The sequence below is a fragment of the Eleutherodactylus coqui genome, chromosome 3 (assembly GCF_035609145.1).
Source record: "Eleutherodactylus coqui strain aEleCoq1 chromosome 3, aEleCoq1.hap1, whole genome shotgun sequence".
NCBI classification, from domain to species: domain Eukaryota; kingdom Metazoa; phylum Chordata; class Amphibia; order Anura; family Eleutherodactylidae; genus Eleutherodactylus; species Eleutherodactylus coqui.
The window spans coordinates 169900264-169926028 of record NC_089839.1 but is presented as its reverse complement, the minus strand read 5'-3'; the positions used below and the strand labels follow the sequence as shown (position 1 = coordinate 169926028).

General features: G+C 44.0%; 2 protein-coding genes across 5 annotated transcripts in view; one reads left to right on the top strand and one right to left on the bottom strand.

Moving 5' to 3' along the window:
* The window catches only part of LOC136621218 (selenoprotein K-like), a 31393-nt gene extending 26060 nt beyond the window's left edge, over positions 1–5333 (bottom strand). For all 4 annotated transcript variants that reach the window (XR_010791222.1, XR_010791223.1, XR_010791224.1 and 1 more), the window contains exon 1: positions 5252–5333. Coding sequence is in view for 1 of the 4 variants with exons in the window: in XM_066596536.1 (XP_066452633.1) it covers positions 5252–5270 (19 nt within the window). In the remaining 3 variants the exon portion in view is untranslated. The remainder of the gene's footprint in view (positions 1–5251) is intronic.
* A 387-nt stretch (positions 5334–5720) lies between these two features.
* On the top strand, positions 5721–25765 carry LOC136621217 (actin-related protein 8-like). Its single transcript, XM_066596535.1, has 13 exons — positions 5721–5902; positions 7929–8099; positions 9409–9519; positions 13106–13210; positions 14608–14781; positions 17610–17703; positions 18035–18167; positions 18910–19063; positions 20771–20866; positions 21507–21647; positions 22179–22437; positions 24062–24225; positions 25407–25765. The coding sequence occupies exons 1-13, from the start codon at positions 5765–5767 to the stop codon at positions 25548–25550; spliced, it is 1884 nt and encodes a 627-aa protein (XP_066452632.1). The 5' UTR covers positions 5721–5764; the 3' UTR covers positions 25551–25765.

Sequence of the window (25765 nt, the reverse complement as noted above, 5' to 3'; positions counted from 1 at the left end):
TCATAATTAATGCACGATGTACATTACAAAGTGCATTAATATGGCCATACAGAAGTGCTGAACCCCACTTGCTTTCGCGGGACAACCCCTTTAAGGGTCACGTGGGTTCAGAGCGAGGTACTTGCATACGGCCAGCTGTGAGATCGCCAACTCATTAGCAATCATATTTTAATACCAGAAGAGTAATATTAGGGCATCTGCACACTTGCATTTTTCTTGCGCGTTTTTTTACGCGCTATCGCTGCGTTATTTTTTACGGGATTGTCAATGGGAGTTTCTGATGTTAAAAACACATCACAAGTTGGTGCTGTGCAATTTTTGTGCGATGCATTTTTAACATCAGAAAGTCCCATTGACAATAGTGTGAAAAAACGTGCAAGAAAAACGCAAGTGTGCAGGAGCCCTAAGGAACATTAGAAGTTGTGACACAAGTCTTAACTACCCTTCAGTCTTCAGCTGTCAAAATGGTGGAAGTTCTACAAGGGCGTCCTTGTAGAATGTATGTTTAGACTCCTACACCATCCAGGATTTCATTACGAGTAACCTCGGACTTCAGAGGAGTTCCGCACCCCCTAGTGGACTCCTCTATGAAGCAAGTGATATCTGCCTGTATGTAGATTTCATCTCCATTAAAAAATCCCCGCCTCCAGGAAGTGATGGCCGTGATTGGCCGATGCTTAGCCAATCAGAGCCAGCACTCGATGAATGGCTGTGATCAGAGGCAGCGATTTTTCAATCCCCAGCAAGAAGAGATGAAGGAGAATAGTGCCGGGGAGAAGACACGCTGCAGATAATAACGCTTCTAAGGCGATGTATACTTTTTTTTTCCCCGCTGCAGCCAGAGCTTAGATTATAGCTTTGACAGTAGGATTTCCTACAGTCAAAGTTGCACCGCACAAAAATCACTTTTTCGTGCAATGTGATGCAAGAGAGAGGAAGGCTCCATAGGGAAACATGGGCTTCAAAACCCTACGAGTTACGGGCATATCAGGATGTCGCATGCTACAAAAAAAATAAATACATAAATATAAAAAAAAAAAAAAAACACGCACGTGTGAAGGAACCCATAGGAAAGCATGGGCTTCTCATACATGCGATTTGTAGCAACGCGACTTTGTCGCCCGTGTGAACGAGGCCTCATGTCCACAGGCGGTTGAATTCTGCATGCGGATTTCCGCAGTGGAAGACGTGAGAGTCTTTGCGGAGAAGATTTTTAAATGCTTGCCAGTGATCACAGTTGCTATTTTTTTCCGCGCAGATGATCTGCATGGAAATTTTTTTTTTTTAAATTCCGAAGTGCCTGCCTTTCCCCTCCTCCCTGCTTGATCTCCAAGCAACCAGAGAGGTATCTGCCTACAAATCCCCAATGCATCCGCAATTTAATTGCGGATCGCTCGCTTCCATAAAGATCAATGGAGCCCATCCGTGGTAAAATGGAGCATGCGGCGATTTTTTTTTTCCCACATGCTAAATCCACAAAACAATTCCTCATGTGTGAATGGAGGTGTGGACGCCCCTGCTTTCCTATGGGTGGCTTGAACTGCGGATCTTCCACACAGGTGCCGATTGCAGATTCCACATATCAAACCCACCCGTGGGCACGAGGCCTTAAAGCCACCATCAAAAGATGTACGTCTGGTGGTTAAGGGGTTTTCACTCGCAGCGCAGTGACGTCACTCTAAATGGAGTGCTGGCCACACCTGCACAGTCAGCACTCCATTTGTTGCAATGGGGCTGATGGAAATCCCCGAGTGCCACTCAGGTATCTCCGCAGTCCCATTGTAACTGAATGGGGTGCTGTGTGCAAGTGCGACCGGTACTTCATTAAGTCTCCTCCTCACTGTGGGGGGGGGGGGGTACAAGGATGGGGGATAGCAGACCTCTGATCTTAAGATTGATGGGGTCTCAGCAGTGAGACCCCCGCCGATCAGCAAGTCATCCCTTATCTTGTGAACAGGGGTTAACTTGAAAATCAGGTGCAACCCCTTTGAGGGGTTAATGTTTGCTGTGACTGTGAAGCTAATGCTCAGGCGTCAAGTTAAAGTTTACTACATCCGTACAAGGAACAACTGTGTAGTTACAGGGGTCCAACTTTAAACTCTCTCAGCTTTTTATCAATTTCAAACAAAGCGATGGCGGCCTGGCGGCCAGCTGATGGTCAGGGGTCGTGAGCGGCGGACCCCCGGCGACCAGCTATAGCTCACAACAATTTAGCAGCTTTTTCTGATACTTTTCCCAAGGAGAAATATGGCGACTCACAGCGATCGGTAACACCAGGAGCCCGCAGCCACGGCGCCCGCCACAACGTTGGTAAACTGTGCGGTATTACGTTAGTACTACTAAATTGGCGCGCTCCATAGATGGGACACATTTAATGTCTGATACAAATAGAAACGTCTCTACTTAATTATGTGCAACGCCAACTAAAGCTTTACCCGTCATGCCAACATATGTCACTGGCAGAATACATCTGTGAGCGCCCTATTTCCTCATCCAGAAGTGATATTAACCCCTTAGTGACTAGCCTAGATTTTGCTATAAGGACCAAGTGATTGCCATCGTGGCACAGCAAGACCCATAACTTGTTGACAGCTGTTAGAGGGCTTGTTTTATTTTTTGGCGACAAAGTGTATTTTTTAACGGCAGCACTGTGCGAGATATATATATAAAGACTAAAGCCCTCAGTGACTGACTCACTCACTCACTCACTCATTCACTCACTCACTGACTCGCCAAAAGTTCTCCAACTTCCCGATGTCGTAGAAACATGAAATTTGGCAGGAGCATTGATTATCTCCAAAATAGGAAAAGTAATTGGGTCCCAACTCGATTATTCAATTCTAGCGCAAAAGAATTGGTGTTGAAATTTTACGTACGTAATCTAAATCTGTCACTTTCCAATGTCATAGAAACTTAAAATTTGGCACGAGCATTGATTATGTCATAAATGGGAAAAGCTAATGGGTCCCAACACAATTATTCAATTCTATGCGCAAAAGAATTAGCGTCCAAATTTTACGTACGGAATCTAATTATCTCACTTTCCGGTGTCATAGAAACGTGAAATTTGGCACGAGCATTGATTATGTCATAAATGGGAAACGCTAATGGGTCCCAACTCCATTATTCAATTCTATGCGCAAAAGAATTAGCGTCCAAATTTTACGTACGGAATGTAATTTCTTCACTTTCCGGTGTCATAGAAACAGGAAATTTGGCACGAGCATTGATTATGTCATAAATAGGAAAAGCTAATGGGTCCCAACTCGATTGTTCAATTCTAAGCGCAAAAGAATTGGCGTCTAAATTTTACGTACGGAATCTAATTTTCTCACTTTCCAGTGTCATAGAAACGTGAAATTTGGCAGGAGCATTGATTATGTCATAAAGAGGAAAAGCTAATGGGTCCCAACTCGATTATTCAATTCTAGCGCAAAAGAATTGTCGTCGAAATTTTACGTGCGGAATGTAATTTTTTCACTTTCCAGTGTCATAGAAGCTCGAAATTTGGCACGGGCATTGATTATGTCATAAATAGTAAAAGCTAATGGGTCCCAACTCCATTATTCAATTCTATACGCAAAAGAATTAGTGTTCAAATTTTAGGTACGGAATCCAATTTTCTCACTTCCCGATTTCATAGAGACAGGAAATTTGGCACGAGCATTGATTATGTAATAACTAGGAAACGCTAATGGGTCCCAACTCCATTATTCAGTTCTATGCGCAAAAGAATTAGCGTCAAAATTTTACGTACATAATCTAAATCTCTCACTTCCCAATGTAATAGAAACATGAAATTTGGCACGAGCATTGATTATGTCATAAATAGGAAAAGCTAATGGGTCCCAACTCGATTATTCAATTCTAGCGCAAAAGAATTAGCATCCAAATTTTACGTGCGGAATGTAATTTTTTCACTTTCCGGTGTCATAAAAACGGGAAATTTGGCACAAGCATTGATTATGTCATAAATAGTAAAAGCTAATGGGTCCCAACTCGATTATTCAATTCTATGCGCAAAAGAATTAGCGTCCAAATTTTATGTACGTAATCTAATTTTCTCACTTCCTGATGTCATTTTATATAAAGTAAACGTCACATGGTTACCTCCATGTGGTGTTTCCTGGGTAACGCAGAGAATTATGCGAAATGGTGAACATATGTTTTTCCGGTATCTCTAAAGTAACCACGACTTCGTAAGATTTTCCGTATGAACACCAGATAAACACCAGTACCAAATTAACTTGGGCGAAGCCGGGTATATCAGCTAGTATATATATAAAAACGTAGGTGATTTTGTTTTTTCAGCGTTCAGCATTCGGTAAAAATAATGCAATAACGTTCTTATCTGATGAGCACAATTACTGCGATACCGAATTTAAGCAGGCTTTAAAAAAAATGTTTACTACTTTTGCGCAATAAAACACATTTTTTTTTAAAGAAAAACAATTGTCTCTTCATGGCCGCATAATAAGATCCACAATATTGCCGTTCTTCCAACGACAGAGCTCTGCGACGCACTACAGAGCTGCAGTTCTTGTTGGTAACAGGTGGAGCTACATGTGACTTCTGGATTGCTTTTTATTTAGTTTTTTCGGGAGGCGAACAAAAGAAAAATAGTAATTCTGGCGTTATTTTTTTAAATTATTTTTACAGCGTTCACCACGTGCGATAAATAACTAAACACTTTCACCGTCTGGGTTGTTACCGGCGCAGTAATACCTATTATGGGATAGGCAATATTTGTAACCTTAAAATTAAAACTTCATTAAACTTTTTTTGACGTTCTTTTTCAGTACCTCAAGGGGACTTGAAGATGTGATCGTTCAGTACACTGCATTACCAAAAGTTACATGGCAGACATGGAGGCTTTTATCAGGCTGCCAGCTGCCATGGAAACCCACTGGTACCTTGTGATCGCACTGCAGAAAGATCCCCCTCCCCTTGGCATCTGGTTAAATGATGCAGTAGCTATTGCTTGTGGCATGTAAGGGTTAAAGTGCCAGGGTCTGAGGTCTCTCCGCATCTGTCTGTCAGTAGTCATCGGAGCCACCGCCTTAAAGATACACGCGCAGGTTTAAAGCCCCTTAGTGAGGTCAGTAAGAAGCTGTATTGGTGGTCACCAAGAGGTTAACCCCATTGACACGCATGAAAGTCTGCAATACTGATAGATGGAGATACTGCAACTGCCATCATGTCTGCCCACCACACCGGCCGGCTGCCAGCAGCTCACCCACCCCGCTCTCACCATTGACGGAATACACCATGTCCCGCTCCTCCAGATGATGACTCAGTCTCTGCGGCTCTTACGGATGCATATAGGATTTCAGCCGCAGTTCAGCAGCGCTGCTGATTTGAGCCACCTGATTGGCTCTTCGGCACCACGTGACTACACAGCGTGCACGCGAATTGCCTTCAAAACCCTAACCCCGTGCTGCTTAAGTGTAGTGTTAAGTGCACGTCTACTTAACTATAGTGTGTAGTGCACGGCTGCTGAAGGCAATCCGCGTGCACGCTGTGTAGTCACATGGTGCCGAAGAACCAATCAGGTGGCTCTAATCAGCAGCGCTGCTGAACTACGGCTGAAATTCTAAATATGCAGGCTAACCTGATCACATGGAGAAATGGAGGCCGCTGATTGGCTGCACTGGTTAGCACGTCTCGTCCGCACGAGCGGCGACCTGGTACCCAGGGGTAGTCGCTGGTTGTCCTCTTCCCCAGGGATACTTCTTGGCTGGCCGCTGTGGAAGACGCGTCGCGCATGCGCGGCAGGAACCCGGCGGCCGCTATGACTCAGGCTGAGAAGGGAGAACCGGAGAACGGGAGAGAGAAAGAGAAGGAGCAGCGCGGGGTGAAGAGGCCGATATTACCGGCGGCCATACCGGAGCCCCTGCAGGAGGTGACCGGGAAGACGGGGTGGGGAGGCAGGCGGTACCATGACAACCACCCTGGAACTGAAGGAAGCTAGATGGAAATAAAGTGCATTCTGCGCCCATAATGCTGTAAACGTTACACAAATGGCCGTCATGGCAGAATGCCTTAATTCGCACTTTGCGCCACTGTTGTCGTCCTGTTATCTTACTGCGAACAAGTATAGTGGATACGATTATGGCATCTCGTCGCGATTTCTGAGCGGTCGCAGCCTTTAGGGGACGAGTGGGAAAGTGTCGCAGTCCGTACAGGGTTAAATTATTATTACTCATCCGCAGGATAGGTGGGACCCCCGAGAACACGGGGCCCTCAGTGCTGCTCGCAGGAGGGCCGCAGCTTCTACCTGATCTGCGTACGGTGGGGTTCACAGCAGCGCTCACACGGTGGGACCCCAATGCATTGGTGCTGACGTAAACCCCCGGGCGTAGCGCTCACGTATGTCTGCCAGCCCCTGTGCCGTGGTTACTATGGAGACCGCACACAAAAGACAAACACAGGAAGTGCCACAAAAACACAAGAAAATAACATTAAAATTGCACTAAAACTCAGTTTTTCACTGGGCAGTATGGCGCTCTGCTGAGAATACGATTTGTGCGGCTTCCAAACTGCGTTTATCGCCTGTATCCCAGTACATCTCCAATGACTAATCCAGCCGCTGCGCGGGCATTGGTGCCGCTGCGGGGGGGCAGTATTTAATTCATTCACCCCCCCGCATATATAAGGCCGAGCTCGCATATTACAGAGGCGCTGTACACCTGTGTGATACGCAGTAACTCGCAGGCAATCGATTACATTGCCTTCCGCTCACATTAGCGTAATACACGAGCGCAAAAAAGGCTGCATCCTGTTCCATTCTGCTGTGTATATACGGGTCACAGAGCCCACTGTTCTCTATGGGTGCGTATATACGGGGCCCATACGTAATGACGCGCGGCACGTTTTCCACAACAGTGCAGGAGATCTAAACAAAAAATATGAAACAGGCAGCCTGCGCAGGACCGCGTGCGTGAGATACGGCAGTCGGCTGGCTCCACAGCGGTGCCGGTGCGCAGTGCGGTCTGGGATACAGAGCTGGATTGCAGCCATTACTTCCCCTTATTGTACTGTATCGGATGCAGGACGTCTGGCAGGGGTGGATGCATCTCTTATTGTGCAATATATATATATATGTTTTTCGTGCAAAACGCATCCCAGGTATAAAAGTGTGATCTCTCATTCGCCCGTGTAAGTACGACCCTAGGATCCTCTCACACATGACCGCGGCAAAGCGCTGCAATTTTGCTCTCACTTTCATCCGCAGCTCCTGCGGCCAACAGCATGTTTTAGCGCACCCCATCATTGTAGAGCAGACAGCGTTCGAAAATCGCAGCGCTTGAAAACCCCATCCAGCGTTGCGATCGGACGCATGTCTGTGAGGCCCCATTGATTTCAATGGAAGCGTTAATACCATGCTTAACTTGGCGTTCAAAATGCTGCATTAATTGCGGTGAAAAGCCCCTGTGTGAGAGAGGCCTTAGGCCAGGGACTTACGGTTCGCGCTGCTGCAGATCCGCACATAGATTAGCCTCATTCAATGGCGTTAATGCACTCTTGTCATAACCCACAGTAATAGCACCTGTGCTCAGTCCTCCTTGGCCTTGTGCACTGGCATCTGTACCACCCAGGGTGCTTCTCTGCATGCCTAGTATCTGGGTGGCAGAGTGTGCCTGGCAATAAGTTTAAAGCAGGGACGCACTGACCATTAGGCAGCCCCCTACCCCAGAGACCCATGAGCCTGCAGTCAGATGTAACACTCTGTATAATGGAAGTGCAGGAACTGCTCCTCACATGCACGCCTCCTGCTACAGTGGTTGGTCAGGGACCCGCCCCTCTACTAGTCCTCCCCTGCCCGGCCCTGACGTAGTACATTGCATTTGAACCTTATTTTTTCCTCTCTATCAGCAGGACTGATTTGCTATCTGTGGTTCTAACCACTTCTTTGTCTTGTTGTGCAGCATATACAGAGCGACTATGTGGTGGTCATACACCCCGGATCCGGCACCTTACGCATCGGCAGAGCTACAGACACCCACCCAGCAGCCATTCCTCACGTCATTGCCCGGAGGCACAAACAGTCCGGACAGCCGTCCTCCTGTGACAAGTGGCTTCTCAGGGAGGGACTGAATGTAAGTATGCAGGGGGATAACGAGCAATCAGTGGAACCAAATATAAGATGCTGCAGGGCTCTCCACAGCCAATGAGGCTCCATATACAGGTACCTCATGGGGGATCCTGAAGATGAGGTCCGTAGTGGTACATGCATCAGTTCCCGTGTCCATATTTACATACGCAGAAGTATTCTTGCACTGAGAACCAGTTTAAGGATGAATGCGGGATCTCGGAGCAGAATCCGACCCAATGTCCGTCCGGTGAGCCCTGCGTACCTGTCCATTGTCTTATCTGTGCTGCGGACGTGCCAGCCAGCACACATGTACAATACAGATAATGCTGCATCGTAGCTAGGTGATTTCGTGGATTCTGCAGCCCATCCACAGTGACAACTGCGAACGGGCCATAGATCGGACGGCTTCCATTGACTTTAATGTAAGCCGTCTGCGTAAAAATCACGCTGGAATAGAACATGCTGCGATTTTCCCTCCGCAAGTGGAAAATCACAATTGATTTTCGCTCATGGACATGGAAAAGCGATTTTCCATAGCATGTTATGGGCAGTATTTGCTGCAAAATCCAGTGGTGGACGCCCGCTGCGGATTCCACAATGCAGATACGCCCGTGCTAAGAGTATGGTCACGCAGTAGCTGCAAAGGGGATGGGATTTACAGAAATCTAATTCAAATGCTATGTAAAAAAAATCTGCAGTGTTAATTGACCTGCGGTACGCATTTTGGATTCATGACGTCAATTTCTGCTGGGGATTAGTTGCAGATTTTCTTCTTTGAGTTCAATTAGTCAGAATCCACTCCTACGACCGGGATCACACAAACATATTGAATTGCGTATTACAAGCGCAATGTACATGGTGAATGGCTTCAGCGAACGTACATTTTTATAGTTCCATTCACACGTGTTAAAAACAATTGCAGAATATTCTATTGTTACATGCGTACAGCCCTATTATTTTCTATGGGTGCGTTCAGAACGCTGTACATACGTAATTACATTGCAAATCTACAGTGGTTTTTTAACGCATGTTGCTAGGAAACCTCAGAAGAAAGTTAAAGAGAAAAAAACCAGGAAGCCACTGCAGGACAGCGTGCATAGAATGCACTGTTCGTGCCCAGGCAAAAACGCGACAATACGCAGTTCCCTGCGCTGGTCTAACGCTTTGATCTTTATGCAGCGTATTACCGTATGGAAACTAGGAATCAGCCCGTGTGAAGTCGGGTTTCTCTTTAGTTCATTTCATTACTTGAAAGTTGATATAAAACAGTATTAATTGGTGATTTCTATTTTGTCATTTATCCTCGTTTTTAGAAGCCAGAAAGCAATGAACAGCGACAAAATGGACTCAAAATGGTGGATCAGGCCATCTGGTCCAAGAAGATGTCTAACGGGACCAGACGGATCCCTGCAGTGCCAGAGCAGGTACACATTCAGAGGAGGTCCTACAGTAGCTGGTGATCACCTGACAGTGTTTAAGGGAGACTGATATATTTTATATAGTATACATGTATGTACTGTGCAAAAGTTTTAGGCAGGTGTGCAAAAATACCTTTAGGTAAAGAGCCAGCTCAACCACAATACTTAAAATAGTACTAGAAGACACCGAATGCACAGTATGGCATGGTATCCATCGCACCCAAAAAAAACTAGTATAAGGCCCAATGCACATGAGTGTATTTGCACTGCGGGATCCGAAATGGGCATTCGCCTCTGGATCCCGCAGCAAATACTGCCCATAGACATGCTATGCAAAATGCTTTTCTATGCCCATGAGTGAAAACCAACTGTGATTTTTTTTAAATTTATTTTTTTTTTTTTTTCCCCGCTCGTGGGGGAAAGAAATCGCAGCATGTCCTATTCTAGTTCTCAATGTGTCTTAATTAAGTTTTTATACTTCAAAAATTGAATACGCAATAAAAAAACATAAATAAAATGTAAAAATTAAACTTTAAATTATGTTAAGAGTTTTTATTAATTTTTGTTTTTATTGTGTATTGAATTTTTATTAAAGCTTATTATATATCATAGTAGCCTCTCAAGTCACCTTGAGAGACGGTTTTCGTTGTATACCGTGTATGCAAAAAATGCTGCAAAGTAAGAATGCTTTAAAAAATAGAAGTGTTAATAGTTTATTTTTGTCAGTTAATAAAATGCAGTGACTGAAGAGAACAATTCTTCTAGGTAAACTTGTACAAAGTCAGGGATTTGGGGAATATAGTCAGGAATATGATTAACCAATTATACCAGTGGGACAAGGATCATCGGTTTCAGATGTAGGTTGAAATACAGTCATTAACTGAAACAGAAGCGTAGGAGGCTTAAAACTGGGTGGGGAACAGCTAAACATTGCTGCAAAGGTGATGTTGTGGAAGACCGTTTCATGTCACAGGTCACACACCATGGCAAGACTGAGTACAACAAGACACAAGGTTATCATACTGCATCAGTAAGGTCTCTCCCAGGCAAAGATTTCACAGCAGACTGGGGCTTCAAGATGTGCTGTTCAAGCTCTTTTAAGGAAGCCGAAGTTACGGCTAAGGTTGTTAGCGCTCGTGCAGAGTGTTTACACGCACAGACTTCATCGCTGGATCGTGGGCTCCTCGCTCAGCGCTTCACCTTCTATGTGAACTAATAGTAAGGGATTTCTGTACATTTACACTACATGATTATCGCACGAGTTCATGTTTGTACAAATTTTGAACAATAATCGTCCCATGTAAATGGCCCATTACTTTGCAGCATTTTCCACACCTGTCTAAATCTTTTGCACACTACTGTATATACTGTTGTTTTTGTCCGCAGCATGGATTTCAAAACTCGTGCGAAAAAGTCCGCTCTGTAGTGACTGCAGCTCGGATTTTCATAGCATTCAATAGAATGCTAAAATGATGCAGAATTCACTGCTGGCCTTAGTGTAACAAGTGGGGATTGGACTTAAAGGGCCACTCCTGCAAAGACATTTATGGAAAGGCATCAAAGTAACCTGGTCTCTTGTGTAAAATTTAAGAAAAAAAGTTTATTTAGAATAGTTACAAAGTAGAAATAAGTGTTACAGATTTAAGAGCGGAAAAAGTAGCAAGAAATGAGACTATGGCCCGGAGACTTCATGCCAAGACGTAGCAAGAATACCTGTCTTTGTTCCTGCAGAGGGAACATTTTAAGGTAGGTACCTGCCTGCAAAAACCACCTTCCATACTGAATAGGCCACTATTGACTCGTTATTGAAGAGTTAATACAGTTAGCACTTTCTTAGTCACATTGGATTGTTTTGGTTGGAGTGTGACACTAATGTTTGCAGGTCAGACAAAACTGTGAATTATGTACAAAGAATAAGAACACTTCTCCCAAACAGTTGTCTACATTAAGATTACATGAATGACATTTAGTCATTGCAGGCCTAGGACCTTGGGAATGTTGGAAGGCAAATGTTTAAACAGTATGCAGGACTATGTATGTCTTAGGCTGGGCTCACACGGCCGTAAGCGTAAATCGCTGTGGGGGTCCCACAGCATTTTACAGAGTTTTTAAAGCTGTGGAGCAAGCCTGACCCTGCTTACTACCGCAACATTGTACTGTGCAGGACTGTGTACTCACAAACATTGTCATGTGCAGGACACGGGGTTTTTTGTTTATATTTCCCGTGCCGTCGCTCAGCAATGATGTATATAGCAATGCAATTGGGTATGGGCGTGTGTGTGTATATATGTGCACATAGAGAACAGTGGGCTCTATTTCGCATATATACACGGCAAAATAGAACCTGCTGCTTTCTATTTTGCGCTTGCGTATTAAGGCCCTTTTACACGGGACGAGTGTCGGGCAAACCTCGCTCCCTTGCTGTTACACAGGGCCAGCAGGGAGGTGGGGCAGCTGGAGGAGAGTTCTCTCCCCTGCCCTCTCCATTCACTGTAAGCAGTGGCTGCTCAGTACTGAACGGCTGCTGTTTACACCAAACAATGTGTTTTCTCGTCCTGTCATTGAGTTTCTGGATGCTTTTACACGGGATGATTATCATTCAAAACCCCGCGGGTGCACTTGTTTTGAACAACCAGAACGATAATCGTCCCGTGCAAAAGGGCCTTTACTCAATTCCAACACGCTAATGTGAGCAGAATTGCGTACGGCAATGCAATTGATCGCCTGCGACTTACTGCGTATCACACGAGCATACAAAGCCCACGTAATACGCAGTAAACATATGGTTGTTTGAACCCGGCCATAACCTCACAATATACAGTATTGGCTTTTAGCAAAAGCCATATTAATGTATTTAGCTGAGATTTCTCTGTGCTTTCTCTTCCTATGTGCTTTGCTATCTGTCCCGTGATGCATCAGGACAACATTTGATGACCTGATAAAATTTCTACCTGATGGGATTGTTTACTACCCTATATATTCTCCTAAATAAGCTAGATACTATAAGTATAGAGTCAGGGAAGATGAACAGTCATCTCCTTCATTACAACTGTGTGACTGGAGCCTCTAATCATCATCAGTAACTGATAGGAGTTTGTGTGCCCACATGTGAAGAACTTGTGTAGTACAGTGCTTGCAATTTCATCATACAGGAAGCTCTGATGATTGTAAGAGTGACTCCTGGAGAGAACAGGGAGACAAGTTAATCAGACAGTCACAATGAGATCACATGACCCACCTGAAGAGAAGGATCCCAGGAGTTTTCAGATGGAAAGGAATAACTAAACTTTTTTCTTGGAGTGGTCCTTTAGAGAAATCTTCTGGGGCTATAATGTTGGCAAACTATTCTCACAATAGGCAATCAATAAGAGACGGGGAAAGATCGAAACCCGGCGCCCCCTCACCAATTAGCGGTTATGATGGGGCAGTGGCGCAGCATGGTACTGCGGCTCACTCTCGTTCACTTAAATGTCTGTCATCATTTCGTCATAGTCCACCACCTTACAGCTCCCATTGATTTTGGATTGAATTACTTCAGCCATGGATTTCTTGCACATTTATCAAGTGTGTTCTTCATGTTTATCTTTTTTAGGCCAGAGCATACAATAAACAGATAAGACCAGCGATATTAGATCATGACTCTGGAGTGAAATGGACCAATACTTCTCACAATGAAGAATACTTTGTAGGAGAAGAGGTACAGTTTAAGAGGCCATTAAACATATTTTTTCAAAGTTCTTAAACACGCCATGAATTTCAGTTGTTTTCATTGCATTTTTGGTGGTGTTTTTAAGTCCTATGGAGAAGCACATGGGAAAATTGCCATTAGAAACTGTCATAACCAGAGCATACTGTATTTTTGAGGGCAAAAACACCACTGAACCAAAAGAGACAGCAAATCTCCATAAACCAAAACCGTTTGTATGTGTGTATTTTATATTTCCATATAAACTTTTATGTAAAATCTGTCTGTAGCATTTTTGGCTAAGAAGAGCCACGAAAAAAAATGGGGCTTGTGAAACCATACTAAATCTTTTTCTAGAACTGTCAATCACTGTTCCCTACACTTAAAGGGATTTTCTGGTTACCGAACAACATTGCAGCAATTGCTCCAACTGTCTTAAAATAACAAACGGAGTAGTACTTGCCCATCTTCTGCTGTGGGGATCCAGGGCTGTTGCCCCGCCATCCTTCCTATGATTGCTGTGGAAGAGATCAGCGGGAGTCACCTGATTACTACAGCCAATCAGAAGCTGTAGCGTCACAGCCCATTCACCTAGCATCGGCGCTCACATCCTGGATGTCATGCGTTCAGAATGGAGACGCTGCAACCTCTGTCGGGAAGCAGTCAGGTGACTTCCTTAGATATTATCTTCCACAGCAATCACTATGTGGATGGGGGGGGAAGTACTGCTGGATTCCTGCTGAGGAGCAAGGGTAAGTACAACTCTGTTTGTATTTTAATAGAGCTGGAAATATTAACAGCAATTTTGTCTGATACTCTAACAACCCCTTTATACCATGCAGATCAATAACTTTGTTAGTTTCTCAGTTGTGTCCGGCCACTGTTTTCATGCCAGGGCCGTACAGGACTGATGCCATTCTGGTGCATTCTTTAAATGTGTTGTCCAGTTACCTGACAACATCCCTTTAATAGGGCTGCCCGTAGTAAAATAATAAACCGAGCAGTACCTCGTCACTGTCACCAAGATCTAGCGTTGCAGCCCCACTCTTGTCCTGGCGTTTGTTGTGACAGTTGATGTCACAGGAAGTCGGAGGCTGCAGCGTCATCGCTCATTCTCCTGGCATTGGCACACACATTCTGAGCGCCATGATGCCAGGAGTCTGGGAACCTGACACTGCAGCGGTCACCCAACTTCCTGTGATGTCAGCTGTAACAACAAATGCCAGAGCAGCGCTGGATCCCAGTGGCGGTGGCAGGGAGGTAAGTACTGCCCAGATTATTATTTTATTACAGGAAGCCCTATTAAAGGGATATTGGACAACCCCTTTAAGTTTCATGAGTATTAATAAAACTTAACTTTTTAACAAAACCCATATTGAACAACCTTTGAAATGTTCCTGTTTCATCAGGCATATTTTGTGAATCCAGCTGATGGCTACGATATTCACTATCCCATCCGGCGGGGCCAACTTAATGTTCATAGTGGACCTGGAGGTTCTGTCACTGCGGTTCTCGCAGACCTGGAAGTTATCTGGTCACACGTCATACACAAGTTCTTGGAAATTCAACTGAAAGACTTGAAGGTGTGTTCATTGTCTCCAGGAATGTAAGAGAAATACAACTGTTCTTAGGTGGCAGAGATCAAATTGTAGCATTAATGCTTGTTAAAGGGTCTTTCTCCTGAAGATGATCGCTCTTATATATACCCTCTAAGGGCATCATAGAGAAAGTTCTCTGACTTAGGAGCATTCGCACTTTATATTTGTTGCTAGCAGAAAGTGATTCTCATTCATGTATTATATCGTCAGCCATTCACTTAAATAGTCTGCATGCAATACTATGAATGTATGGCCAGTTGTCGCTCCCTGTGCAGGTGATAGCTGAATGGTCAACTTTTCTGATGCTGCTCTTACAGCTTGCTGGATGTGTCATTCAGCTTAAAAAAGGGTGTTTTGATGAAACAGTCCCTTAAATAAAATATAATACTGTAAACACATACAGCTTTGCAAAAGGCCTAAAAAGCACAATCTATTCCCTCGCAAGGGATATTCTGTTGTTTGTCCAATTTGTGCAAAATTAATTTATAGAAATTGATAGTCTCTTTAACATATATACATCTTCACCTGTTGTGGGGCGGTTTCTTATCAAAACAAATCTGCCCTCATGTACATGTATTATGTACCAGTACACGCTACGCCTCACACTCACTCATCATCACCATAGCATCTACAACATACTTCATGCCTCACATCATCTACACAAGCGGCGTGAAGCTACACACAAGTCTACATCAGGAAATGTACACTTTTTCATCAATCATCTGCTGAGGTTCCACGACAGTTTCACAAAGTGAAGACGTCATCAAGAAGTGCATTAAATTTGGCACAACGGTGACATCACCAAAAACTAGGAGTCCCTCAAAAAATGATGAAAAAAACTGAAGAAAATGAGTCCAGGAGGCTCCCAAGAGGCCGACAGCAACATTAAAGGAGCTGCAGGAATTTCTGGAATGTACTGGTTGAGTAGTGGATGTGACAACCATCTCCCGTATTCTTCATATATCTGGGCTGTGGGGTAGGGGGCAAGATGGGAGCCTTTACATCCAAGCCCAGCTATGTTTTGCCAAAATTTCCATTAAGTCTGACAGAAGTCTGTTGGAGAACATGTTCTGGTCTGGTGAGACCAAGGGGGGACTTTTGGACCATAATTCCAAAAGGTATGTTTGGTGCAAAGCCAGTACTGTGCCTCACCAGAAGAACCCCATACCCGCAGTGAAGATGTGGGGGCAGCATTATGCTTTGTCCCAAAATCAGTCCCTGTTTTTCGCTGGTGGAACTGAGGTGTTAGTCAAGGTGGAGGGAATTACGATCCGTTCCAAATATCACTTAATTTTGGCATAACTCCAAACAAAATGAAAAAAATGACCAAAGCGCTTCCCGGGAAAAAGGAGAATCCACTATATGGATACTTTATCTTGTAGTTTAATGCAACGCGTTTCAGCCCGTAACCGGGGCCTTTCTCAAGCATACATCAATAATAAACAACAATCATGGGGGAGCGAATGACATCACTATATTAATGATTGGTGTTTATTATTGATGTATGCTCCTGTAGGTACAGTAGGTAGGTGAGTCTGGAGAGATGTCAGGGAGTGTGACAGAGAAAGAGAGGAGGTTATGGTCCGAGTGCAGGAGAGGGGAGTTAGTGAAGTTGGAAACAGAGCAGAGACGGAAGAAGACCAGATCAAGAGTATTGCCATCCCTGTGAGTGGGAGAGGCTGTGAGTTGAGAGAGACCAAGCGAGGAGGTGAGCGAAAGAAGCTGAGAGGCAGATGGGGAGATAGGGTCATTAGTGGGATATTAAAATCACCCAAGATGAGGGATGGGATTTCGCAGGATAGGAAGTGGGGGAGCCAGGCAGCAAAGTGGTCCAAAAACAGGCGAAGAGCACCTGGGGGGCGGTAGATAACTGCTACTTGCATGGACAGCGGGCGGAAAAGCCACAGCATATGTCCCTCAAATAATAGAAAAGTGAGTGAGGGTACAGGGGGGATGACCTGGTAGGTACAATTTGGGGAGAGAAGACCACCTACTCCTCCGCCACGCCTATCATCTGGTCTCGCGGTATGGGAGAACTGCAAGCCATTGTAAGACAGTGCAGCAGGGGAGGCCGTGTCAGACTGCTGTATCCACGTTTCTGTGAGTGCGAGCAGCTTTAAAGATTGAGCAGTAAAATAGTCGTGGATGGTGGGGAGTTTATTACATGCTGACTGGCAGCTCCAGGGCGCACATTTAAAGGAGTCATGGTAGAAGAGCTGGGACCAGTGCTCTGAGCTCCTGCCCCCTCTCTGCCTCCTCTCCACCCCCTCTCCGCCCCTCTGCACTATTTGCAATGAGAGGGGGCAGGGCTAAGTTACGGGAATTAGCTCCACCCTGTCCCGCCTTCCCTCATTGCAAATAGTGCAGAGGGGGTGGAGAGTTGGCAGAGAGGAGGTGGGGCTAAGTCATGGGAATTAGCTCTGCCCCGTCCCGCCTCTCCTCATTGCAAATAGTGCAGAGGGAGTGGAGCGTTGGCGGAGAGGGAGCGGGAGCTCAGTGCACTGCTCCCGTCTCTTCCAGCCTCCTCCCCCTGTAGAGAGAGACGCCGTATATCGGCTGGGCGTGAATACCCGGCCGATATATGGTCGTCTGAATGCACCCTTAGGGTGTGTATATTTATGCAACATCATTATTCTTTTTTCATTTTATTTTTCCCCCTTAATGATTTGTTTTTCAGTGGAGCTGTACAGGTAACGGGTCACCGATAAATGTGAAGTGATTCATCTTTGTCTGCTCTTTTAACATGACCTTGTAACAGGAATGTGTAGACTTTTTATATCCACTCTAATATAATTTCTTCCCATTTCTTCCAGTATTACCGATGTATATTACTCATCCCGGATATCTATAACAGGCAGCATGTGAAAGAGATGGTTAATATGGTCCTCATGAAGATGGGATTTTCAGGTGTGTTCATGTAGTAATATAAATTCTTTAAGCACAGCTGTTTCTTCCTCAGAGGTCAAATTACAGGTAGATATGGCACTATATGTGTATCGCCGTCAGTCTAGTGGTGCTGAGATTAAACTGAACCAACCTCTGTATGTTAGGCTGAAGTTCTGCAGTAGCTGAGGAGTATATTACATGGAATGATATATTTTCTGCTATGAAGTACTATTTACCGCTTGGCATTAGACGTCATCTTGGAGTTTCGCTGAAGTCTTACCACGTCTTATTAGGACACAAAACTGATTATGTTCTTTTCAAATTAAGCATATAAATGGATTTTGCCTTTCAGGTGTGATTATTCATCAGGAGTCAGTCTGCGCTGTGTATGGAAGTGGTCTCACCAGTGCATGCGTTGTTGACATTGGCGATCAAAAGACTAGCATTTGCTGTGTGGAGGATGGTATATCTCATCGAAACACCAGGTATCTCCGGGATTATTAGGACATCCGCTGTTTATAGGCCATATTATATGCATGTGGAGAGCCGCTACACAGAGGACTCTGCAGGTGAAATGTGTGGCTCCTGGCAGCTTCCCACAATGATACTCTTTACTAGTAGTTCTTCATTTGGAACAGCAGTTATCCAGTAAGAAAGCCCCTTTACTTCTTCCATGTATAAAAAACTGTTCTTTTTTTTCTTTCCAATTAGGAAAATTTAAGGAGCTTTCCTCAATAGTTGATTGGCTGGGGTCCATTGCACGGGACCCCAGTCGATCAGCTGATTGGGTGCCTGTTGTTAGCTCCACAACAAACAGGGATACAGAGTGGAAGCAGTTAGCTCTGACCCTGTTTAGTGGCCAGTTCTCGTAATTGCAGGGGGAGCTCCCATTAAAATCAGTGACAGCTTCGCCTGCAGTTACGGATGCCGGACACTCCACAGGGGTCAGAGCTAACTGCTTTCGCTACGTACCCTGTATGTTGTGATGCTGGCAGCAGGCACCCGATCAGATGATTGACCAGGGTCCCAAGTAGTGGGCCCAGCCGATCAACTATTGATGACCTATCATGAGTCATCAATAGTATTTGCCTGGAAAACCCTTTGTAAGTTCAAATGTCAACACACATTAGCGTTACTATAAGAGTGTATTCATAAGAGAAAGTGTTGACATGTATCATTTAGAAGAATGGAGGCGTAGAAGAAATGAATGTTATTGTGTATTTGCAGACTGTGTCTCGCCTATGGCGGATCTGATGTCACACGCGGCTTCTTTTGGCTTATGCAGAGAGCAGGATTTCCTTATCGAGGGTGTCAGCTGACCAATACACTAGACGCCCTTCTCTTACAGCAGCTTAAGGAGACGTACACTCATCTAGATCAGGTAGGAGCAGTTTCATGCTTTTAAGGGATTCTGTTATGAGATTCATGAAGTTTGACTCGGAGTTGACTTCCACTTCACCAAGATGGGCTGTGCCAGCTTCTCCCACCAGCATCATGCAGATTGACAACTCTCTCCCCTTTTGTGTATAGGGAGAGGGCTGACACTGTATGCTGTGAGTGGAGAGAAGCCGTCACGGCCCTGCCCTGTGACTCCGAGCTCAGCTCCTAGTCAAACTTCATGAACCCAGTGATGGAATCCTTTTGATTTACAAATGTATATACAAATTGTGTTTTTAGTCTCTCACCTTTTTGTATGGGAACATTCTTGTTTATGTCCAGAGGCTAAAAACCTTTACAAAAGTTCTGTGCACAGCTCGGAGTTTGCACACAGTCCTATCCATAGAGCCCCATTCATTCACTGTATGCCAAAAGCATGTCCTTTTCTAAGCTATTCCATACAGAAGAATGAAGTAAAAATAAAAGTATACCATGCAGTATATATTTTTGTTAATCTGAGAGCCTATTAGTAACATATTCCTATACCGTATCATGCATCACAGCCTTGGATTATACCTATAACAGAAGGCTTACCTGTCAGCATGTGTTTATGGTCTTTTTCAAGAGCGTAAATGCATATATGGAAGTTACAGAAACACCCTGGAGGGAAAAATTGAATTAAACCAGAAAAATCCAACAAAACATGTTCAGCAAGAATTTGGCTGCTCCCCCCCCCCCCCCTCCATAGGCATACAAGAATGTCTCTCTTTAAAGTGGCTATAATGGAGCAAAACCTAACACTTACGTACTAGATCACATGCAGCTAAACAGAATGAATATCCTATAATCTTAAGAATGCGATTTATCCATTACATACAATATAATACTAGATTTTTACCACTGGAGGGGGCAATTGAGTCACATTACTGCACAATTTAATAAGGCTTTCTGGTCAGATGTAAGAACTTGTGTTTAAAACCAAATAGTTATGTAAAGGTTGTGTCTTTTTTCAGCCTTACATACCATGTAACATGTCCATCCAGTTCAACCTATTACCCCTTCCCCCCCTCGCCCCAATGTTCATCCAGACGAAGGCAAAAAAAACATGACGTAGAAGCCAGTTTTCCCAATTCTATGGGGGAAAAAATTCTTTGCGACTCCAAATTTGGCAATCAGAATAATCCCCGGATCACCGACTGATTACCTTCTGTAATCAGTGACTATAACATGTAATATTGTAATGCTCAAGAAAGGCGTCCAGGCCCGTCTTAGATTTTTTTTAGTGAGTTTGCCATCCCCACGTCTTGGGGTAGAGAGTTTCATAGTCTCACTGCTCTTACAGTAAAGAACCCCCTTCTATGTCAGTGTAGAAATCTTCTTTCCTCTAGATATAGAGGGCGCCCCCTTGTTACAGTCACAGCCTAGGTATAAACAGATGATGGGAGAGATCTCTGGACTGATTTGTGATATATTTATACATAGTCGTTTGGTCGCCCCTCAGCTGTTTTTTTTTTCTAAACTAAATAGTTCCAATTTTAGTAACGTCTCTGGATATTGTAGTCCACCCATTCTATTTATTACTTTAGTTGCCCGCCTTTGTACCTGCTAAAGCTCTGATATGTCCTTCTTGAGTACCGGTGCCCAAAACTGTACACAATATTCCATGTGTGGTCTGGCTAGTTGCAAATATACACCTGTATGCTTTCTTTAGGACATTTGTGGATTGCAGGATCATGAGTTTCAGGTGCGACATCCAGATTCTCCAGCCTTGTTGTACCAGATGAGATTGGGAGATGAAAAACTTCAAGTAAGATCAGTTGTTCATCTTTTAGTATTCTAGCCATCCCTTGCGTTTCTTCATTTGATATCTATGTAAATAATGTTTGCATCACTGACTACAGGCTCATTTAGACACAACGAATATCTCTCAAAACAGCCATTCTTTGAGCAATAATCGTTGTGTGTAAATGTGCCCATCTTTCAGTTTTCTGCCGAACGATTGAATTCAGTTCTGCCTGAAATCCGTCATTCAGCAGAAGAGCTAATAAGATGGACCACACGCTGTGTTCTGCTGGGGAAGAGTTGATAACTGCTGATTGCGTCCTGTCAGCTGTTCTCAGTTGTCAGCCCCGCAGGCAGAACAAAGCAAAAGTATTCAGCGAACAGCGGGTGGTCTGTTCCTTAAATACAGCTCCCATTCACTCACAGGCTGCTAATTGATACTAATAGGCATAAGTACCAATTAGTAGTTTATGCAAAATGATCGCTCAAAAGCAATCTTTTGAGCGATCATCTTTGTGTCTAAATGGGCCTTTATTCTTTACTTAACTGTTGTACTGCTTTACGTTTTACCTCTGCCCAGTGGCTTTTACTGCATTGTACTATTTATTAGCTTTGCATGCTTGGTATGACCTGCTACTTACTTTAGTTTCTTTGGTGTCCTCTAGGCTCCTATGGCGCTGTTCTATCCGGCTACATTTGGAATTGTTGGTCAGAAAATGACTTCTTTACAACACCGGTCACATGGAGACCCAGAAGATCCTCATGATGAGCATTATCTACTGGCGACACAAAGCAAACAGGATCAGGTAAGGCGGAGCTGCTTACACTGGAACCATGAAAATCTGTATTATGAAAAAGGATATTCCCAATCTCAGCGTTTCCTGGCTGAGACCAAAAACCCACCACTTGTTTCCCGACCACGTCACCAGGTGTTGTGGAAATGACCAAGGCTTTAGCCTTATGCTGTTTCCATAACTTTCATTGAAATGAACGGGTGTTACATAAACAGTCTAGCTCACTGTGGTACGCTGTTTCCGTAACTCCACTTCATTGGAAGTTACGAAAACAGCGCAAGGCTGCTGCCTCGGCTGTTTGCTTACCACCCGATGCGTTGCTTGGGAACGCAGTGGCAGGTTTCTGATCTCAGTTAGGAAATGCTGAGTGGGAATATCCCTTTAAAGCAACATATCAGTGTTATATAATGAGTTGTGCCAAATTACAAGCTGTGTGCTATTACATTAGTAAACATAGCTCTGCTACATCTATGGGCATACCATGAATGCCACAGTTTATAAAGTTCCTTCAGGGTTTGATTGTAATTTAGACTCTCTCTGAAGTCTTCTAAGGCTGCTGCAGACCGGAAGGCCATGAGCAAACCCAGCATGTTTGATGATCCCCGGAGCCAGGGCATGGATGGAGAAAGAGGACACATGATGGAAGCAGATCTTGGCCCCTCTCAGTGTGATGGCATGGGACATAGTAATGACGGGGAGGAGATTTCTGCAACTTTGTTCTCCAGGAAATCAATGGTATCTCAGTTTGAAGGGAAAGCGCTGGGCCTGGACAAGGCAATTCTTCATAGCATTGATTGCTGCGGTAAGTCGGATATACACATAACAATCACATCAATGCCTCTGTTGGGCCATGTTCATATGTCAGAAATTGAAGTGGATTTTACACTGAATCCACACCAAATCTATGTCCCAGCCATTTGAATGGGAATCCACACCGTAGTGTATTTAGCACGGATTTGAAATCCATGTTGCGAAAGAAAGTGTTGTCAATTCTTAAAAGGGTTGTCCCGCGCCGAAACGGGGTCTTTTTTTTTTTCCAACAGCCCCCCCGTTCGGCGCGAGACAACCCTGATGCAGGGGTTAAACAAGAACACCGAACAGCGCTTACCTGAATCCCCGCGCTCCGGTGACTTCTTACTTACCTGCTGAAGATGGCCGCCGGGATCTTCTCCCTCGGTGGACCGCAGGGCTTCTGTGCGGTCCATTGCCGATTCCAGCCTCCTGATTGGCTGGAATCGGCACGTGACGGGGCGGAGCTACACGGAGCCCCATTGAGAAAAGAAGAAGACCGGACTGCGCAAGCGCGTCTAATCTGGCGATTAGACGCTGAAAATTAGACGGCTCCATGGAAACGAGGACGCTAGCAACGGAACAGGTAAGTGAAAAATTTCTTAGAACTTCTGTATGGCTCATAATTAATGCACAATGTACATTACAAAGTGCATTAATATGGCCATACAGAAGTGTATAGACCCACTTTAACACATACTCTTCATCAGTATATCCCCATACAGATTAGCCCCACCGAATAGTGCTAGTTCATAACATCTGTAAATGTCAGTGCCAGGCAGAAATCTAAGGCCCAGCTTCGAATTTATCTTGCATATTATGTGGCAGATTATACTGTGTGAACATGCCCACTTCATGATTATGGCATAGTATAGGGGCTTTAGAAAATGCAAGTTGTGTTAATTAAATAATTAAAAAACAGCACAGAATATAATAATTATAGTAATAGCAAGTTTTTATATGTAACAAGTCTCAGAATTTACCAGCTCATAGATTACGAAGTATCATCCTCCACTATATGCAGGGTTGTGAACCCAGTTGCAAGGAATAAACAGCGGACAAACTTCAGCTACGAAGCATATTGGAACCAAATGGGTCCCTTTGATTTCACTTAATGTTTCAAATTGGTTACCGAGAAAGCGTGCACGCAGACAGCAGACACTTGACATAGATCGTGTATCAAAAGCAATGTATTTCTGATTTATTAATAACACCCTGTTACATGTATACTCCAAATGACGTAGCAATAGAGATACATACCCTATAAGGCATAAGGACTCAGGATAGGCTCTAGTTTCTAATGATTAACATATGTTATGTTAATGATAACAGATTGTATGCCCACGGATAGGTATCCATGGACATACAAAACTGAAGACTTATAAATTTTAATATGCAAATACATGAATATTTAAGGCATAGGGACTAAATTGATATTTATTTAGTCATACATAATGTAGAGATATAGCTCTCCTAATATGTAGGCTTGTTTTTAGACGGCTCTTTTTTTGTCCCTAATGGATATGGTTTTAATTTTTGCTAAATAAACCAGAAGTTTTTCATCCTCATTCCTGGATGCTGGATTGTTTTCATAAGTAAAGTTTTTATATAATATGGTCCTTTTTTTCCTGTTTTAGCCTCCGATGATACAAAGAAGAAGATGTACAGCTCCATCTTAGTGGTCGGAGGAGGGTTAATGTTCCTCAAGGCACAGAAGTTTCTACAGCATCGGATCCTCAATAAAATGCCTCCATCCTTCAGAAGAGTGGTGGAAAATGTAGAAGTTATAACAAGACCTAAGGTAGAATCTATATCTATTGTATATACTGACTTCACCCTGCTTCTTGCCTGTCACTGTCCTATGTAGTAGTAGTCAGTATGTTAAGACACATATTGTGATCCATCTCCGTACAGAAACATCACACTTATTACTACACTACAAAAGAAAATTGCTGTGGACTTCAACTGAGTCTAAGGCTGGCTCACATGAGCGTCCGGTAAAACGCTGCGTTTTACCACTGTATGCGCCAGTGTATCGCCACATATGGCAGCAACTTTTGACTCTGCATGACTGTGTATCACATGCACGCTGTCATGCGCAATCTTCCTTGTTTCATTTTTTTTTTACATTTCCCGCGCTGTTGCTTAGCAATGTTGAGTATAAACGCCGCACATATGCAATGTAATTGCATATGTAAAGCGTTTTATACACTCCCATAGAGAACAATAGGGCTCTATTGCATGTTATACACAGTAAAATATAACCTACTGCGTTCTTTCTTACACATGTATTATATGCAATGAATATATCCGTGTGAATGGATCAATGAAAATCAATGTACATTCACTGACCCCACTAACTGCATATTATGCACGTGTATATTACACACATAACACGCAATGAAATTGCGCTTGTGTTAGCCTGATGCATCAATATGGAAGAATTGCAGCTTGTCCTCTGCTTTTTATGCTTCTATCCAGCTTCTCAGCAGTTTTAACAGAGTTGTCCCGAAAAATAGGTCTACTTTTTTGCCCCCAGAAACAGCGCCACACTTTTCCTCTGTCTGCGTCTGGTATTGCAACTCGGCCCCAGCCACTTGAAAGTAAAGTTATGTTCTCCTCTATGTCAGATGTACCTTACAGAATCTGCAGTGCAGATCTGGCACAAGATGCCAAGGAAAACAGCACAGCATGCTGCAGTATTGTATGTTAGAGAATGCCAGAGGGCATGACCGAGGCCTTACGGACCCCAATATAGTCAACGAGTTCTGTCAGGCACTAATTATTTCCATCATAAAACAAATCCGGCATTTCATTTTTCTGCTCTTATGATGAACCAGGAATGCAGAAAGCCGACCGCTAGCGTGAATGGAGCCTGAGTGAGCTGTGATACAAGACACCGCCCATGGGCCACGTCAGCCTGCTTTAGCAGATCTACTATAACTCTTGTATGATAATTGCATGTTGTGTGCTTTGACCTAGGATATGGACCCACGACTGATCGCATGGAAGGGCGGTGCAGTTCTCGCCTGTCTTGATACAACTCAAGAGCTGTGGATCTACCAGCGGGAATGGCAGAGGTTTGGAGTGCGCATGTTACGGGAAAGAGCTGCATTTGTTTGGTGACCCAAAAGGACTTTTTGTGTTGTAAATTCGCTGCTGGATAAATCCCATTAATGACTGAATATCTCACTGTACCAAAACCTGGCTACAGTGTGGTGACAGAGGGAGGAGAAACGTGTGAAGGAATGATGAACGCAGACTTTGGTCGCAGTAAGATTTCTAAGATTTTCTGTACTTCAGAGCTAAAGGCTAAATAAATCAACTTTTATATAACGTGA